At 37.9% G+C, this 18,331-nt stretch overlaps 1 protein-coding gene across 3 annotated transcripts in view; it reads left to right on the top strand.

Moving 5' to 3' along the window:
* The first annotated feature begins 218 nt into the window (after nt 1-218).
* REV3L (REV3 like, DNA directed polymerase zeta catalytic subunit) overlaps nt 219-18,331 on the top strand; it is a 174,829-nt gene continuing 156,716 nt past the window's right edge. For 2 of the 3 annotated variants that reach the window (XM_043439689.1, XM_043439688.1), the window contains exon 1: nt 219-950. In XM_043439689.1, the coding sequence (XP_043295624.1) occupies nt 812-950 (139 nt within the window). In that variant the 5' untranslated portion in view covers nt 219-811. Of the gene's footprint in view, nt 951-10,584; nt 10,713-18,331 lie in introns of all 3 variants that reach the window. The other variant, XM_043439690.1, reaches the window with a different exon arrangement.

Genomic DNA, 18,331 nt, shown 5'->3' with positions numbered 1-18,331 from the left:
CCCCGCCTTCTCTGCAGGATGTGAAATGGCGGTCGGCGAAGCGAGCGCGATCGCCGCGGCTCCGGCCAATCCCGCCTAGCCGCCAAAAAACGACCCTGAACACTGGCGCCCCCCTCCCCGCCGGGCCCTCCGAGCCCATCCATGACATCGGTGCTCCACCGCCCCCCTCCCTCCGCTGCCCCTCACCCCAGGTGGCCGTGCCCACCGGCCGAGTCATCGATTCCCCGTGCCCCGCACGGGCCCGGCTCTCCCGCAGCCACCGCCCTCGCTGCGTGCCCGGGGGCGGGGGGAGAAAACACCTACTCGGCCCCCCGCTTGGGTGTCCCGCTCGGGTGCCCGCCCCGCTCCCTCCCTTTCCCGCCGTGTCCCCTCCCCCAACTACTGTTGGCCCTCCCTTCGCCCCACACGCTCACACACACACAACCCCTTCTCCCCTCCCCCAGTGGTTGCGTCCGTGACATCATCATCATGGCAACAAGAGCTGCAGCCGGGGACCGAGGAGCCCGTGTGATTCCCGGCGGCGGCGGCAGTGGCGGTAGCACCAGCAGCAGCACCGACGAAAGCGCGAGGGCTTCTCCCCGGTCGCCCCTCGCCGGGTGCTCCTGAGGAGGCGGCGGCAGCAGTGCCCACGCCGCCCCGCCCGCCGCCGCGGCTCGCCGTGTCTGAGTGTGAGGGGAGGGGGCCGAGCCGCGGAGGGGAGGGGGCGCCGCCGCCGCCGCTGCTGTGGGGCCGCCGCTGCGGAAGGAACCGCCGCTGCTGCTGCCGTTGCCAGGTCGCTAGTGAAGAGGAGGTGGCGGCGGCGGCGGCAAACATGTTTTCAGTGAGGATAGTGACTGCCGACTACTACATGGCCAGCCCGCTGCAGGGGCTGGATATCTGCCAATCCCCCCTCACCCAGGCCCCTGTCAAGAAGGTGCCGGTGGTGCGAATCTTCGGAGCGACCCCGGCAGGTAAGCGGGCGCGGAGCGCGGGCGGGAGCGGCGGGCGCCCGGGCAGCTCTCCCCGCCGCGCACTCGCGCGCACGCCGCCGGCGCCGGCCCTCTCGGCTGATCGCTGCCGCGTCTTCCCTCCCCTTCGCCCTCCTCGCCTTTTCCTCCCGAGCGTGACAAGAGGCGCAAAAATGTGGGTCCGCGCGAGCGTTCCGCCCCCTCCTCCCCTAATCCAACCCCAGGCGGGGAGGCGGCGGGCGCCGAGTGTTTACACTGCGTGCGGCGGTCGAGAGCCGGGTCCGCACTCGGGGTCGCGCGGGCAGGCGGAGCGGGCGTCGCTCTCGCCCAGGAGGACTGGGTCAGGTGGCCGCGCCATGTCTTCCGTGAGCGGGCGCGCAGGGTCCCCCTTCTGAGGTGGGTGACTGGTGGGACCTCGGACACCCTCTGCGTCTCCCAAGTGCCCCTTGCTGGAAACGGCTTGAGGAGTAGGGAAGTGTCAGCTCTGTTGTCAATCGCTCCTCGTCGCCTCTTCTCATCAGCGCTCTCCTCTGCCCCTTCTGGAGATGCTGTGGGCTGAAGAGTGGCGCCTGGGGCCAGATAATCTTTCTCATTGAAATGACCATGTGGTTCTGCTGTGAGGGCAGGTCGTAACTCTGGAGTTTCAAGTAAAGCCTAGGAGTCTGGGGGCAGGGCTCCGTCCCCAGGTGCGTTGCTTTCAGGGAAGTGTGTATCCGCGGAAGTAGGAAATGCATGTTTATGTCGCCCAGTGTAAAACATCCCACTTAATAGCGTCAATTTCATAAGAACCACAGCTAAGCCCAGCAAGGCAAACATTAAAGCAATGTCTCTATGCTGGGTTGTAGGATTGCATTTTAAATACACGTACATTTAAGACAATACGCTTTTTAATACGCTGTTTTGTTTTCAAAAACTATTTCGAACAAGTGGGGTGGGGAGACAGAAGCTACGTTCTCAGAAGCTCTTGGGGATTTATGATAGTATAAGTAGGATAGTGGCCAGATTTGCAAGATTTTAAATTGCTTTGCTTTTCTACACGCTTTGAACTGCCTATGTGAAATAATGGAGCTGCCTCCTAGAAAGAGATGCTCTCTAGCTATGTACTGCCCTATGGGATTTTAGATAGCATTTCCCACTTGATGCTCCTTGCATCACCATTCATCTTATTACTACAGTCCGTTTTCCTGTGGGCTATCAAGATAATAGCACTTTCCAAACTCAAGCACTCATTCTAAGCAATTATCTCTTAATGTGAATTCTCTTCGTTAAAAATTTCAGTGCTGTTAGTGAGATTTGATAGAATGGTATTTGATATTTCTTTTTAAAATAGTGACAAAGCTTTTGATGATATGGACTTTTTAAGATGGGGCATTTGAATGCTGTTAACAATTTGTTGAAAGTGTAACACCTGAAACTTAGAGGCTGGAGAATAGAGGCAATAAAATGTTTTGAAGGATAGATTTTCTGCCCTTTTAAGTATAGTGGTGCTGTCTTTATTTCTAATTGGAATTTCAGTGTAATATACTGTTTTTTTCACTTAAGGCACAGAGGAATAATAAGATAGTGATGTTGATATAACTCTGTTCAGCCACATTTTGAAATTATCAGGGGACGTGCTAATACTGTGGCATATACTGGGTATTACAATTTATATGGTTTGGGTTACTTTTCTACACAAAGTTTTTTCTTCTACACTAGTCATTAAATATGTATCCTTGAGTGATTTGCAGGCTTTGTTTTAAAGACAAGTTTTGTTTGTGGAAAAAAAATTTCACTGTGAGCTAGCAGTAATTTTAATATATGAAAAATCTTTTAAAAATAAAGAATATGGTGTACATTTGTTTCTCAGTATTAAAAAAAGACGTGAACTAGTCTGTAGAAAGAAATACATATTCTTTTCTCTTGGCCATCTTACAATAGATTACCAGCATCACTCCCCTTTAAAAAAAAAACAAACTGGATTTTTAAAAATACACCTTGAAATGTATAATGTAAATCAGAGTTTTTTTGTATATACACTGAAAGATACAAAACTTGTTACAGAGAATTTCAAACTTTAAGTTGTTAAGGATTATTGAATTGGGTTTGCTATAAGATTTTTGTGTTTCCTCAAAAGGTGAAAAATTTTGATGTCACTGGCATACGTTTAGAGTTTACAGCTTTCAGAAATCAAGCCAGCATTTCTAGCATATAAAATTAATGTTAATAAACATAAACAAAAACTATACTATTATCTGCTTCTGAATTCTCTCCCCAGAGAAAACCAGTCCAGCCACCTAGTAAAATAAATTTTGAAAATAATATAAAAAAGAAGTCAATTTGGTTCTCTAGTTTGAATGCTAGAATTTTTAATGAGAACAGATCTATTGTTTGAAATCACAAACTATGTTTATATATCTACTAATTAGTAAAATTAATGAAAAAGTGTAACACGGTAAATCTATGAAATTAAGTTTTTCCTATATAGTAGTTAATTTTGGGAGTCCTCAATTCCATACGTTGGTTTGGAGAAAATATTTTTAAACTGAGTTTGCGTTTCAAGTGAAATTGTGAAAAATAGCAGCAGAAGAAATCTTCCAAATAAAGTGACCATTTCAGATGCACATTATAAAATTTTGAACTGATTCATTTATTAGATTTTTACTAGTTCAGTTTTTCTATTATTGCATGAAAAATATTTTTCTGCTTTAGAAAACAGTCCAGTTGACTTCCTATTGTCCTATGTTTTGAGGGCATATTTGAGTAATTTAAGAAATAAATTTAGTGTCTTAGGTTTAAAAGCTCTCATATCTTAGTTGGTGAAATTTGTAAAGGTATTTTAAAAACTGGTACATTCAGATTTGAATGGTAAATCCTGACTGATTTAATCCCTTCCTGATTGAGGATATTGGTTCCTGAGAGAATCACTTATATTTTCTATATGTAAGTGATGGAATTATTTTTAAAAACCCAAAAACATCTTTTGCTTTTTTTCCACTCATTTAAAAGTGACTTGAGTATTGTTTTGACATACAATGTATTGAGCAATTTAACAACTTTTTGGTAACTTGTTTTAGTGGAGGGAACCCAGGTTATACCTAACTACAGTCCAAGACAGCGTTTTTTATTTTTTCACTTAGATTTGAGTATGGGTGTGAGTGCTCTGGGATTTCACTTCAAAAAAAATCCTAGGGCTTTACTATGAGGAACTGACTCAGGTGAATCTGGGAAGCTGCCCAGTTACCACATCCCAACTCTTGCTTATTAGTTGCCTGATGTAACTCACTTCACATTGAGCTTAGCTTAGATAGCTTTCTCAGTTTTCTCAGCATCAATTTAAAACAGAATTATCCTTTCAAAAGCTTCCCTGCTGAGATGCAGAGGAGGAGTAAATAGAAGAGTGTGAGCGAGATGTTCACAAAGCAAGTAATTAAACAAAGTAGGCCAAACAGACTATAGAGGGAGCTGCTTGACTTTAAGATTACTGTAAGGAACTCATCCCCTCCCCCCGTCCAGTCTTCCTCCAGCTAGTGAAATATCAACAACTTAGATGACAAATAATTTCTCTAAAATTAAAATTTCTCTAAAAATAAAAGTCTTGTTTGTTCATAGCCTTTTTTTTTCTAAACCATTTAACAATATTTTAACATCACACAATGCCTATTTAATGTAAATATTAGAAAGATTTTTCAGTAGCACTACTGAGATGTAGTGTTTTACCACAAACAAAATTAGTCACTTTAGTAGGTATCTGAAGCCCGAGTTGCAAATTTTATGAGGTTTCTGTATTACGCTTAACTTAAATAACCGTATTAAACAGGAGTCCTCTAAAATCTGTGGACACAGTGGAATCTTGTAATATGTGATTCAGTTCATTCAGTGAACACTTAGTGAGAACTTAGTACATATATTGAGCTGTTCTTTAAATGGCGTCATTATGAACAACTTTTACCCTCCACAAGCTCACAATGTAGGAGAGATGATAGATATGTAAATATAATTCAAACATAGTTTAATTGGAATATAAAATGTGTATAAGACAAAGTGGGGACTCAAAGAGGACACGTTCAGTGACCACCTGACAGGCCAAAGGGGGAGTCAGGGAAGGCTTCATGAAGGAAGTATGGATTAAGTCATTTTAAAGGAATTTCAAAAGAATTTAAAAATTCTAATAGAGGAACAGATACAAGGTAATTTGCAAATGAAGAGAAGACTGCTCTTGGCCCAGTAGCTTGGCAACGCATAGCAGAATCCTTGAAATGTTTTTTGACCCAATAATTTTAGTTTTAGGGATTTTGATCTATGAATGTAAATCTTTTGACAAAATCTGATTATCTTTTGAATCCGTCTATTTCTTTCATTATCCATCACCACCCTAGTCTAAACTACTAGCATTTTTGGATGCATTTACAGTAGCCGCCTAATCTTGGCCTACCCCAATCTATTCTGTTCCCCTCTAATCTGTTTTCTACACTGTAATCAGAGGGATCTTTTCAAAATGCAAACCTTATATCCCCCTATGACTTGGTATGCTTCAGTAGTTTTCCATTGCATTTAGGATAAGGACAAAGCTACATGTCTTATGTGGTGGCGTCTACATGTCTTACAAGGTCTTGCACAGTTTGGCCCTACCTCTCTATCCAGTCATGGCTTGAGCCATGTCCTTCTTGCCTTGCTCTTTATGTTCCAGCCACATTGACCTTATTTCAGTCCCTTATTCTTGCCATGCTCCTCCCACAATGAGGCCTTTGAACCTGCTGTTCCCTCTGCCTAGAATGTTTTTCCTTTTCCTTCACCTAAACTCCAATTTATCTTTCCTCAGGGAAGCCTTCCCTACCATAGACTCTCAAAGCTTCATAAACTCTCCTTCATAACACTTGCTGTAGTTGTCATTTTTATATACTTAGGAGATTAACGTTTGTTTTTCCCAGTTACCTCCATAAATGCTGGTAATGTGTTCATTATTGCTCACCATTATACAGCCAGTGGTTGCTTACCACAGAGCTTGAAACTCAAGCATTTGTTGCAAGAATTAATAGATGATAGGCATAACAGGGAACAACCCCAAATGTTCAGCAGCTGAGAAGTGGTTACATAAATTGGGCATATTTAGTAGAATTTGTCTTTAAAATCATGTTTTCATGATTGTTATGTAAGTATAAAATAATACAGGAAAGTCCTATCAGTATATTATGTTAGAAAAATCTGTTTATGAAATAATAATTTATTTAAAATGCACCGAAATATAAAGGTTGCTTATCTCTGGGAGGTGTATTTTGTATTTTTTAGCTTTTCTGCAGAGAATGTATTGATTTTATAATTTGGAAAAAATATATATACAAAATTAAGGAAAAACTATCAGAAATATGAGAAGAAGTCTTGAGTTTGATATTGGGCTCCCAAATAAGTATCAACTAAAATATGTGATTGCATGATGAAAGTATTGAATTTGATTATATAAATTCAGTTTAGGAACTGCAGAATTATTCTTATGTTAAAGAAGGCCAATAATTTCTGGTTTTATTATACTCATTTTTATGTAAACTGATTTTAATTTTAAAATGTTTTGCAGAGTAGCATGTATTTGACACGGCAAAATGAAATAGCAATGAAATAGAGCAGGTCAGAAATTGACTTGTATGTAAGAACTTAAGTGTATGATAATGGATGCTACCTTTCCTATTAGTAGGGAAGAAGATTCTTTAATACTGAGTGTTGGAATAGCTAGTCATCTGGAAAAGTAAAAACTTGGCTTCCAGATGAGTCAGAAGATTTAAATGTAGAAACAAACAAACAACATAAGATAATTATTTTAATCTAGGAATGGTGAAGGCCTTTCAAAGTATGATACAGAACTGAAGCCAGATTGCTGAGTTTTATAATGTAAAGTAAAATTCTGTATAGAGACAAAAATCATAAAGTTAAAAGAGAAATAGACTGGTAAAGCTTATTTGTACACTTTTCACAAAAGACTAGTTTCCTCTTAATATACAAAGAGCTCCTAGAAAATAATCCAGTAGAAGAAGTGAGCAGAGAGAATTCTTATGAAAAGACATGTGATTTTATTATAATGAAGATGTAAATTAAAACTACAACATACCGTTTATCACCTAATTAGAAAAGATTGATTATACAGTATAACTTGAGGAGGATGAGAGAAGGGGAAATGGGCATTCTCACATATTGCTGGTGGGAGTATAAAATGTTCATTTTCCATGGAAAACAACTTAGAAGTCATTTTCAGAATTTAAGTTGCATGCATATTTTGGTAGTTCGTCTTCCTTTTTTGAGGGGAGGAGGGTTCTGCATTGCACAGCTTGTGGGAACTTACCCTACCATGGGTTGAACCCAGGCCCCTGGAAGTACGGAGTTCTAACCACTGGACTGCCAGGGAGTTTCTCCCCCTTGTTTTTTTATTCTTTCTTTTATTTTTCATGTACATTCTGATCTAGCAACTTCATTGAAGGATTTTAGCCTCTAAAAGATTTTATATATGTGTCAAATGAGCATGTAAGAATATTTGTGGCAGGATTGTTTGTCATTGCAAAAGGTTGGAAGTAACCTAAGCGTAAATCAGTAGTTAAGTAAATTATGGTGTATCTCTTCAGTGGAGTACTAGGCAAGTCTTTAAAGTGATGAGGCAGTACTACATGTACTGCTCTGGTGCCATGTCCAAGATAAGTTAAAAGGAAAAAAAGCAAAATGCAAGGCTCCATATGTGGTATGCTACCATTTGTGTGGCTTAAAAAAAATATGTATATATACACACACACACACACATATATAATATAAATTAAATATTTATATGTAAATATATATTTATAAGTAAACATATATTGTATATATACGTATATATATATCTGAAAGGATACATGAGAATTTTGCAACAGTGGTTACCTCCATTGAGGGTAGTTGGTGGCCTACAGGACAAACGTGGTAATCTAATTTTTTTTTAAGTATACTCTTCAGTAACTTTTGGAGGTTTTTTGCCCTGTGCGTGTGATACTTACTCAAAGTTAATTTTTTTAGATTATGTTTTGCTTGCAACAATTGGTAAGGAAGAACAAAAATACAAGGTCATAGTAGTCATAAATACTTGGTTGTCAAATGGTTACTGCAGTGCTGTTTAATTTTAGTTTTAATAGAGGTCTTCTAATTCAGAGCTTCCACTTGATGTTGTGTGGCTCTCTGGAGGTGGTCGACCCTAGTGGAGTGGAGTCTGAAGGCAGGCTGTGGGGTTCCTTAAGCAGATTGCATGATGAGCACAGCACAAGTGTTAGTCCCTCAGTCGTGTCTGACTCTTCGCGACCTTGTAGACTATAGCCCGCCAGGCTCCCTTTGGGATTCTGTCCATGGGATTTGCCAGGTGAGAGGAGTGGGGTTGTCATTCCCCTCTCCCGGGGATCTTCCCAACCCAGGAATCGAACCTGGGTCTCCTGGATTGCAGGCAGATTCTTTACCATCTGAGCCACCAGGGAAGCCCCATGATGAGCACAACCAGCAGTTATTGCTCTATTTGGTATTTTAAGTACGTTAAAGAAAGTGCTTTACCATTGATCCTTGAAATCTGCTTCAGCCAACCAGAGACTGTAGCTGCCTCTTATAGAGAAGGGATCATGAAACTGTTACTGGAGTTTGTATTCTGGGTGCTTTGGAGAGTGTCATCTGATGAAAGGACAGGGTGGCAGGATGTTGCTCTGGGGCCTAGCCATTAGCCTGTACTTTGCCTGCATTGGATCCGCTTAGCTGCCATTTAGCTTGCTGCAAGGTGACTGCCTAATAGCGTATGTATGTTCTGCAAAAATTAAGCATCATTGTTATTTTGAAATGTTCCTAATGTGGAAAAGGTTGGATTTGAAATCCATTCATATTGCTACAAGCTTTGTTTAATTTTCTTTCATAATTATATAAAGAAAATATAATTTTTTTTCATCAAGCACAATGTTGATGCCCCCAAAAGACTTCCTGTTGGCTATTGTGCTGAATGAATATTATTTACAATGTGAAAGGGGTTGGAAAACACTGTTCTGGTGAAATTCTTTCATATTATTTAAAGAAAACTGATATCTAGATAGATTAACTCAAGGATTTGTTCAGTGTCCTGTATCCTATAATTGGTTGGTGTCAGGCTGGGTCTAAAAACTGGGGATTTTGACTCTCAGCCCTTACTACCTCACACTGTCTCCCCACATCTGAGAATTGAAAAGGCCTTGGTTATAATTAAAAGACAAACATACAGACGTTTAGAGGAATTGTTAAAAAAAAAAAAAGCATGTACACAGTTTGGAAATCTCAGAGGGCCTACTGTGTTCAATAGTGTTTAGACTCTTCCCATAGAATAGGTTGTAGTCGGATTTGTTTTGTGATGATTGTAGCTCTCTCATTAAAAAATAATGTCTATAACATATATGTCTATAGATTAGTCTATAACAAGAATTTAGGACAGATATAAACAAAAATTGGTACTAGAATTGTATGTATATAGTTTTCCAAAGAGAAAGGCGATGGATTAGGAGACCTTTCAGAGTTCCTCTGGTGCTGTACTTAAACATTTTCTGGTCTTACTTTTGGTTGGATTAGAATTTGTTCCATTAAAAATGAGTGAAAAATGAGTTTTTAAGTAGGTTGGGTTTAAGTAGGCTTCAGAGGATGTTGCCATTAGCCTTATATATTCCTGAGAAATACTTGGAAACTTACTAAGATATGGAACAATGGAATGGTGTATGTCACTTTGGTACCTGACTGCCACAGTGTGAATGAGAGAGGAAATAAATAATGGGAATTGAGGTACAGTAAACTGTGGGTGAAATTGTGTCAGCTTAGAGTTTCCAGATAAGGCAGGAGTTAGGTGTCTTAGGCAATTTAAAGAAAAATTCTTCACTGTCTGGACATAAAGTAGGTGCATTTTGAGGCTAAAACAATGTGTAAATAAAACCCTCTTAATGACGGTCTGTGTAACCTTTTGGTGTGTGGTTGGGTGGGGTATTTTTTGTTTTTATTTTTTGTCATTTTTTAAGTTTTCCAGATGACCTGTGTTTTTTCCAGTTCTCGGTAGATTTTTAAGTATTTCATTTTTAAGTGAAAAATATTTTGTTGCTTAATTAGTATTGGCAAACTGGACTGTTTTCTGCAGCAGAAATTGAATATATGCCTAACAAAGTAAATTTGGAGAAAAAAGGGCAGTAATTGTCTTTGGAAAATTTAAGGTTTTTTTGGTCCAATTCTGTTTTCTTTTTAGATGATAGCTGTGGGAAGTACCAAGATTTTGAGGTCAGTTTCCTTGGGGACAGTTATTTAATTTTCTTTGGGTTAAGAGAGCATTTACTATATAAATGATTCAAAGAATTAAAAAAAGCGTGTTACCTCAAAAATGCTTGTGTAATATATAACAGTTTAACAACAGTTTTCTATTTTTCTTCTATTTATTATAATTACCAAGGAAGTATAACAAGAATTAAAAGAACTATCTTATTTTGCATATATATTTATACTTCAAAGTAATTTATATATTAAATTAGGTATTGTTTGAGATGGTGAAATGAAAGACTCTGTAAGTAAGAATACATGTTGATATGTGAAAAAAATGTGAAGTTAAAACATGTTGGCATACTCCTAGTTTCTCAGAACAAGAAAATGACTAATCTAAATTTCATTTCAGAATAAAAACCAAGACAAGCCACATAAAAGCAACCTAAAAATTAATCTGTCATCATATTATTTGTTTTAAAACTATGGAATAAAATATCTGAGGAAGATTTCTCTCAAAATTGTTTTTCTCAATTTCAAGTAAGTAATTTATTTTGGTTGATATATTGGGGATGAGGGGAGGTGGGAGTGAACCTTGGCATTGAAGTTTATAAATCTACTCATCCTTAAAGTAACAACCCAAAGATTAACCACTTTAAAGCCTTCTGTGACTCCTTTGCCCATTCCCAAAAGATCCTCTTTGGTTTCCCACAGTCCTAGCCTCCTTTCACATTGCTGATAAAGGACTGACTACAGTGAGTGTTGTATTTGTCTGTAGGAATAGTCATATGGCACTACCCTCGTGTTCCTCCTGCCCCACACTTCCCCTCCTGCCCTATTCCAGGTCCCCACTGCTGCTGAGAAACCCTGGACAGGTTATTTTATTTCTGTGAGCCTTAATTTCCTCCTCTGTAAAATTAGTTTTAATAATTTCTACCTCACTGGATTATTATGATTAAATACTAGTAACCAGCAACTGTCTGGCATATATAGTAAGATAACTATTACTTTCTAACCCTTCTAAGTCCAGAATCTGCCACATTACTAGGTGTATACCAGGTGCTCTTTAAATTGAGTTGAATTGGAATGAAAAATGGAATTTTTGTAGCATTTATTCATTCCTCACAATCAGACAAACTAAAATACCTAACATTGTGGTATAAGGCTTTTTCCAGTTGGTCACTGACTCACATGTCTAAAGTTTAGGTAATGACCAGTTTAAAACTTGAAAAATCGTCTTTTTTTTTTTTTTAAAGTACCCTACCCAGGCTTGATTTTTCTTTTTAAAATTGTTGATGTATACATATATAGACAGATAACTATCCAGGCCTGATCTTGCCCTGAAAAAGGGCAGTGTTAAGCCATTGATCAAGGAGTAACTACAGTTTTCCAATATTGCAGTTTAAGTTAAGTGTATTTCTTATGAAAAGAGCCTTATTTTCTAAAGTCTTTTTTTTTTGTTTGTTTGGTTTTAAATGGTAGTAGAATAAGTTGGAGGTGTCTGTGCCAGAGGTCATTGCAAAGGTGACAGGAGGAACTATTGCTCCCTTTTTTTGCCTTTTCTGAATTTGTAACACACACACAAATTGAAACCTTTGGTTTTTAAACCCATTTAGAATTGTGAAATGTGGACCAAATGAATTTGTTTTTGTTTGGAGTTTCAGTTTTCTTCATTAAAAAAAAAAAATATATATATATATATATATATATATTCCCAGGTTTTGTTTTGCTTTTTAATAAGATTGTCTTTTTTTTTTTTAAATGAAGTCTTTAGGAAGATTTTTCAAATTAATTTTGATGTATCACACTTTGGTTGATGATGTTTAGTGGTTATAAAATAGAAGCCCAGTTAGTCAAAAGACCTTAAGTTTACATCATTTTACTAACAGAGGTTATAGATCATTTATTGAGCCCTTACTGTGTGCCTTATTCTAAGTGTTTTAATTTTCACAACTCTATAAAACAAGTACTTTTATCCCCATTTTACAGTTGAGGAAATGAGGCATGAAGAGGTTAATTAACTTTTGCCTGAAGTTATTCAGCTTATGTTTACTTCATAGCATGTGAGAACTAAAATGAGGGAATATGTACTACGCCATTAGCTGCATAAACAGAAGAAGCAGGGAAGCAAAATCTGAGATGTAGGTCTCCTAATACTTCCAGAATCTGATAATAACCATTATTAAGACATTGATCATGAATGTATTCTTATTCCCTGATTTTTTTTTATAATAAATATACCCTACAACTTTGTACTGACCCTGTTTTTCCTGAGCAATATTAATGTCTCCTTTCAAATTCTTTTTCCCATTTGGACTGAATTATTTTGTTTTTATGTATATGTGTTTGTAAGGTGATAGTAGGGCTTTACTATAATATCAGTCTGATACAAAAATATTTTTATAAGTTAATTTAAACAAATAGTATATGAATATGTTCTTGTGAAATTTAAAAAGCAGAAAACAGGTAAAACAAAAATTTTCCTTGACCACCAATCCTATTCACCTCCCCACTGGTATCAACTTTTATATAACAAACCTCCCCAAAAATTTAGTGTATAAAACAATAGCCATTTGTTAGCCCATAATTCTGGCATGGGCTCAGTTCAGCAATTCCACTCCTGCTTCTGGCTGGGCTTGCTTATGTGGCTGGGTCAGCCGGGTGGTCATCTGGAAGCTATTTGGCCTAGAATGGCGTCACTCATAGTCTGGATATTGGTGCTAGGGTGAGGGGGGAGATCTATGTGTTTCCAGCAGCTAGCCTTCAAATTATGTAGCCAGGCCCAGAGTTGGTGTGAGAGGAGTTTCCTAACTGTGTGACTCATTAGGGGACCATTACTGCTAAAGTATGCTATACCTCTGTTGCTTGCTGACTCATTTTTCAGGAAACATTTGTCAGTGTACAGTGCCTTGTTCTTGAAAAAGTATAATGTTTAAACAATTAATTTACCAATTCAGATAAATTCAGTTAATTTCTTATTCTCACTTGATTTACACCATTCTGATCATCCCTCAGCATCATTCTTGGTCCCATTCACCCAGAAAATTTAATTGAACCCCCACTAAGTGCACAGTAAGCTGTCATGAGGTGAGCTCAGGTGGAGCAGTGCTGTTGTCAATACTGCTACTTCATCATCCAAGTTTCATAAACTTACCTACCTGTCGGTTTCATTTTATGAACAATATTCTATAAAAGCAGATAATTACAATTTTTTTTTTAATGACCAACAGCTCACACAAGGCTGAATATATCTTGTGTACTACATTTTTAAAAATGTTTTAGAAAGATAGTCCCAGTAAGAAAAACTACAATACAGAGGTGCTTTCTGTGTTATAGTTTCCCACCAGCAATACTGAGACTTTTTCCATATTTTCACCAAGGTTATGGTCTCAGATATTTTGATCTTTATCAGTCTAATAGATAAAACATATGGATCTCTGTGTAGTTTTAATTTGCATTCTTTTATTATAAGTGAGATTGAGTGTCCTTCCATATATTTGAGAACCATTTGTATTTCCTTTTCAGGGTACTACTGGATTATCTTTTACCCACTTTTCTATTGTGAGTGTTGGTCTTTTGATTGTTGATTCCAAGGAGCTCTTCATATATTAGGAAAATTGGTCCCTATCTGTGAATTGCGTTACAAATATTTTTCCTAGTTTGTTTGTTCTTATGGTAAATAACGTTTTATTTGAATATTTTTTCATTTTATAAAAAAGTTTGGAAAAAAAAGTTTGTATCTTAAATGAGGCTTTTAGAAAAATTTAGTTTAATCTTGGTTTAAGTTTTAGGTATGGGAATAGAAGAAAACTTCTAGAACTTAGCTTTCAAAACTCTGACTTAAAATGAACAGTTTCAGAAGGATCCTATCTTCAGTATACTTCTTTCTCTTCTAAGTTTGGTTCTATCATGAGAACCACTGCTTTTGACAGACCAGTCTAAGAAGTAGGATCATTCTTTGGAGGGTAATTTTTAGATGATTGAGTGTATAGCATAGGTGGAAAATACATTTGTGTTGTTACTTATTGTTAATAATGTTGCTTTGAGTCTTGTCTAGTACAGCGTGTATGTTTCTGTGTGTGTAACATGTGCAGTATACACACACATATATATAGTGGTAGTGTTTCAAGTAATGCTCTCATATAACCCTTTATCTCTTTAGCCGGCTTTTACCTAATCAACCGTGTAGCTATATGAGGGTGGCTACATTAGGCCAGCACTTTTCCAGTGGGCCACAAAGAAGAAAGACAAACAGACTGTGACCTTTTTTGAGAAGGCAAAATAATGCTACCCATATCCTAATAATATCCTATATTTTTAATAAGGTTGTAAGGAGCTAGGAAGAGAATAGCAGAGGCATCTATGATCTGTGCAGCATCTGACATTATGGAATACTTTGACTTCTTCCCTTGAGTTCTATATAAAAGTGAATTAGAAAACTGCAAGGCTGAAGAGATTAGCATGTTTTAAGTCATTTAATGTAGTTTTTTAAAGTTTTTAAAATTGGCAAACCTTCTTCATGATAGTTTTACCCAAGAGCATCAAAAAAGCAAAAGCAAACAGGAATCCTTAAGTAATTTATAGTGGGAAATGGTAGAAAACCAGTTTTTGCCATGCTTTAGATACTTTTTAATTTTTCAAAGTTGTTGAGGTATTCTTTAGGGTTTATAATATTTTCAGTATCTTTATAAATGTTTTGTTGACAAAGTTTTCTATATATTTGATACCAGATTGTTGCCCTACTATTATTTCCTTGATTAATTCTTTTTTTTAAATTCTAATATTTCTGAGGTTTATACATCTCACACTGTGTACATTTAACACAGTTTTTTTTTTTTTCCCCTGAAAAGCTGGTATTAAACTGATGGTACATCTTATAATAGATGACTTCCTGAAGAAAATGTGACATTTCATCATTGATTTTCATTCTCTACTTATTTTTAATCTAATAGGTCATGAAACTTTCCCACTTTATTTTGTTCTTCGTTTTTTCCTTCTATCTCTGTTTTAACTTTTGTACATTTTGATGTGTTATTTGGCACATAAAGCTTTATAACTGATATGTGTTGTATAACTACTTTTCAAACTAATTGTACTGAAGAATCACTTTTTTTCTGATACTTATTTAAAATACACTAAAAGTACTAGAAAAATGAGAAAGAAAACCCAACAAGCAAAATACAAGCTCCCTTTTTTAATGAATATTAAACAGGTATAGAATTCCCCTCTCAAACTACTATAAGAGTTTCTAGTTTGATACTTGTCTTGTTACAAACTCATAACAAACAGTTCATTCATAGACTGCATTTGAGTAGCACTATAGATATTTTTTTTAAATCAGTCTAAACTCTGGTTTCTGTTTTTTGCAGCACAGACTCTGTTTTATGTGTTTTATTAAAAAGCATGATGCAGTAAGCATTTTAAAAAACATATACTGATTTGTAGCTTTAATTACAAAATTTGAGAACAAATAAAAAATATTTTCTTTTATGTAATACAAGGAGTTTAGCTTATTTTAGATTTTTGTACTGTCAGTTTCCCAATTTTTAAGACTATCTTATAAACGTTGAATGTTTTAAACTGTGTCTCTTCTCTTTAAAAAATCTTTAGTGTGTGTATTAAATTTAAATAGAGCAATTTAAACTGACCTCCATGTATTAATTTGGTGTGGAGCACCACATGACTGAGCAACTGAGCGCAAGCGTGACACCACTGCTGATCTGTTTATCCCATACTACTTATACCCATTCTCGAGCTCCAGGTTTGATTGATTGATTGATTGATTTTGGTTGCCTTAAATACATTTTCAGGTACCATTTTTCATTACAGATTCATTTCTTTGGCAGTTTAAGAAGATGTGCTTAATGTTTGTATAAGCCCCAGGTTTATCCGTCTGTGAACAAGAGACTGTTTATCTGGTCCTGTTGTTTGCAAGTTGACAGAGTATGGGAAGTCCAATTGATTGTCTTCACTTTTGCTTATAAACTGATAGAATTGCCCTTCCAGTTATACAGAGCTAGTAGTTGAGCACAACCCACTTAGATGAAAACATTCATTTTGTGTGCCCCTACTGGACTGAGGTTTGTTTTTCCCCATTCTGACTGCACAGTCTCTGACATGTGGGAGCAGACTTACTCTGGGATAACTTAGGGTGCTTTCTGTCTGTCTGTGTGTCTTTCTCTCTTTACTCCAGAGCATTATATGAAAGTCTCCAGGTTATGAAAGCCCTTATAACTTCTGATGATTTTTATCAGTGATGGAAGCTCATTTAACATCCAGAATGAAGAGAGCTGTTCTCCAGTTTTGTTGATAGTGAGAGTTGTGTTTTTAGAATAGATGAAGACAGAGAGGTACTGAGTGAGAAAATACAACCCAACACATCTTAGAAAGTTTTTAGTAGGGGGCCAGTTTCTCTTTGAGTGGATTTTGTCTCCAAGGGGGAGAATAGCGCAGCATATCTTAAATATTTTAGTGGAAAACTGGAAGAGTTATTTTGTATTCAATTGATTCTAAGATGTTTATCTCCCCCTCCCCATTTTTATAGCTCAATAGGGGATGTAGCTTACAATCATTGGTTAAAGAAAGTCAAAGTGTTAGTCGCTCAGTCGTGTCCAGCTCTTTGTGACCCCATGGACCGTAGCCCACCAGGCTCCCCTGTCCATGGAATTCTCCAGGCGAGAATACTGGAGTGGGTTGTCATTTTCTTCTCCAGGGGATCTTCCTGACCGAGGGATCGAACCCAGGTCTCCTGCACTGCAGGCAGATTCTTCACCAACTGTGCTGTGCTTAGTCGCTCAGTCCTGTCCTACTCTCTGCGATCCCCTGGACTGTAGCCCTTCAGGCTCCTCTATCCATGGGGATTCTCCAGGCAAGAATACTGGAGTGGTTTGCCTTGCACTCCTCCGGGGGATCTTCCCAACCCAGGTTATTGAACGCAGGTATACCGCATTCAGATTCTTTCATTTGGTAAAGAATCAGGGAAGCTACGAATCAGTGGTGCACCATATTTAATTGGAAGAATGTTCTTGCTCAGTTGCATAAAAATTAATGGTGTCTTAAAATCTTTGGTATTTTGGATTCAGTGAAATATATTAATAGCTGTTTAGCTTAGTACCATTCTAACTTTAATCTCCTCACTTAGTGTGAGTAAAGAATTGATAACTTTTCTTTTTTTTTGGACCGTTTTGGTCTTAGGTTAACTCTCTAGCTTTATTCACCTGGAAATGATAGAAATAGAATGTCAGTTGTGTAACCGAGCACCATTGCTTTTAGTAAGAATGAATCATGGTTAGTAAAGTACATATGGACTGGGAGGACTGTGAATAAACTGTAAATATTAATAGCAGTGGGAGACAACTGCTTTGGGCTTCCCTGGGTATGATAACTCTTACAGTTGAGCAAGTTTATCGTGAGTCTGGGAATCTTGTCTGTAGATGAAGATGGTGATTACTATTCAGTATTTCCAAACTAAGTTGAATACTGCAGCAGCCTTTGTGATTTCATTCCTTTTACTTAACCTGCCACCTGGAAGGCCAAAGGGAAAACTCCCTGAATTGGTATGAAAACTCCTGCTGAAGAGTAACTACCTGATACTGCCTTGCTGGCATATTGTTTCATGTTCTATATCCTGCCAAGTATAACTGGTATCTACAGTGGCCTCTTTGGGTCATGTACCTCTCAATGTTGAGGAACATCAGGGGTGCTGTCCTTTATTTGGTGATTTTGTTTAACGTTTTTTTTGTTTTCAATATTTGCTAAGTGAATCTATATTTATTACTTATTCTTAATAAGAATTTTAATTATAAATATATAACAAAATAATATCTATAATATGTATAGATTAAGGAGTATAAAAGAGACACAGGTATAAAAAACAGACTTTTGGACTCTGTGGGAGAAGGCGAGGGTGGGATGATTTGAGAGAATAGCATTGAAAATGTATATTACCATATGTGAAATAGATGAGCAGTCCAAGTTCGATGCTTGAAACAGGGCCCTCAAAGCCAGTGCACTGGGACAACCCAGAGGGATGGGGTGGGGAGGGAGGTGGGAGGGGGCTTGGGATGGGGGGACACATGTACACCCATGGCTGATTCATGTCAACGTATGGCAAAAACCAGCACAATATTGTAAAGTAATTAGCCTCCAATTAAAATAAG

Source organism: Cervus canadensis, chromosome 20 (genome assembly GCF_019320065.1).
Source record: "Cervus canadensis isolate Bull #8, Minnesota chromosome 20, ASM1932006v1, whole genome shotgun sequence".
Lineage (NCBI taxonomy): Eukaryota > Metazoa > Chordata > Mammalia > Artiodactyla > Cervidae > Cervus > Cervus canadensis.
Note: the sequence above shows the minus strand (reverse complement) of the source record. Positions and strands in the feature narration are given on the sequence as shown.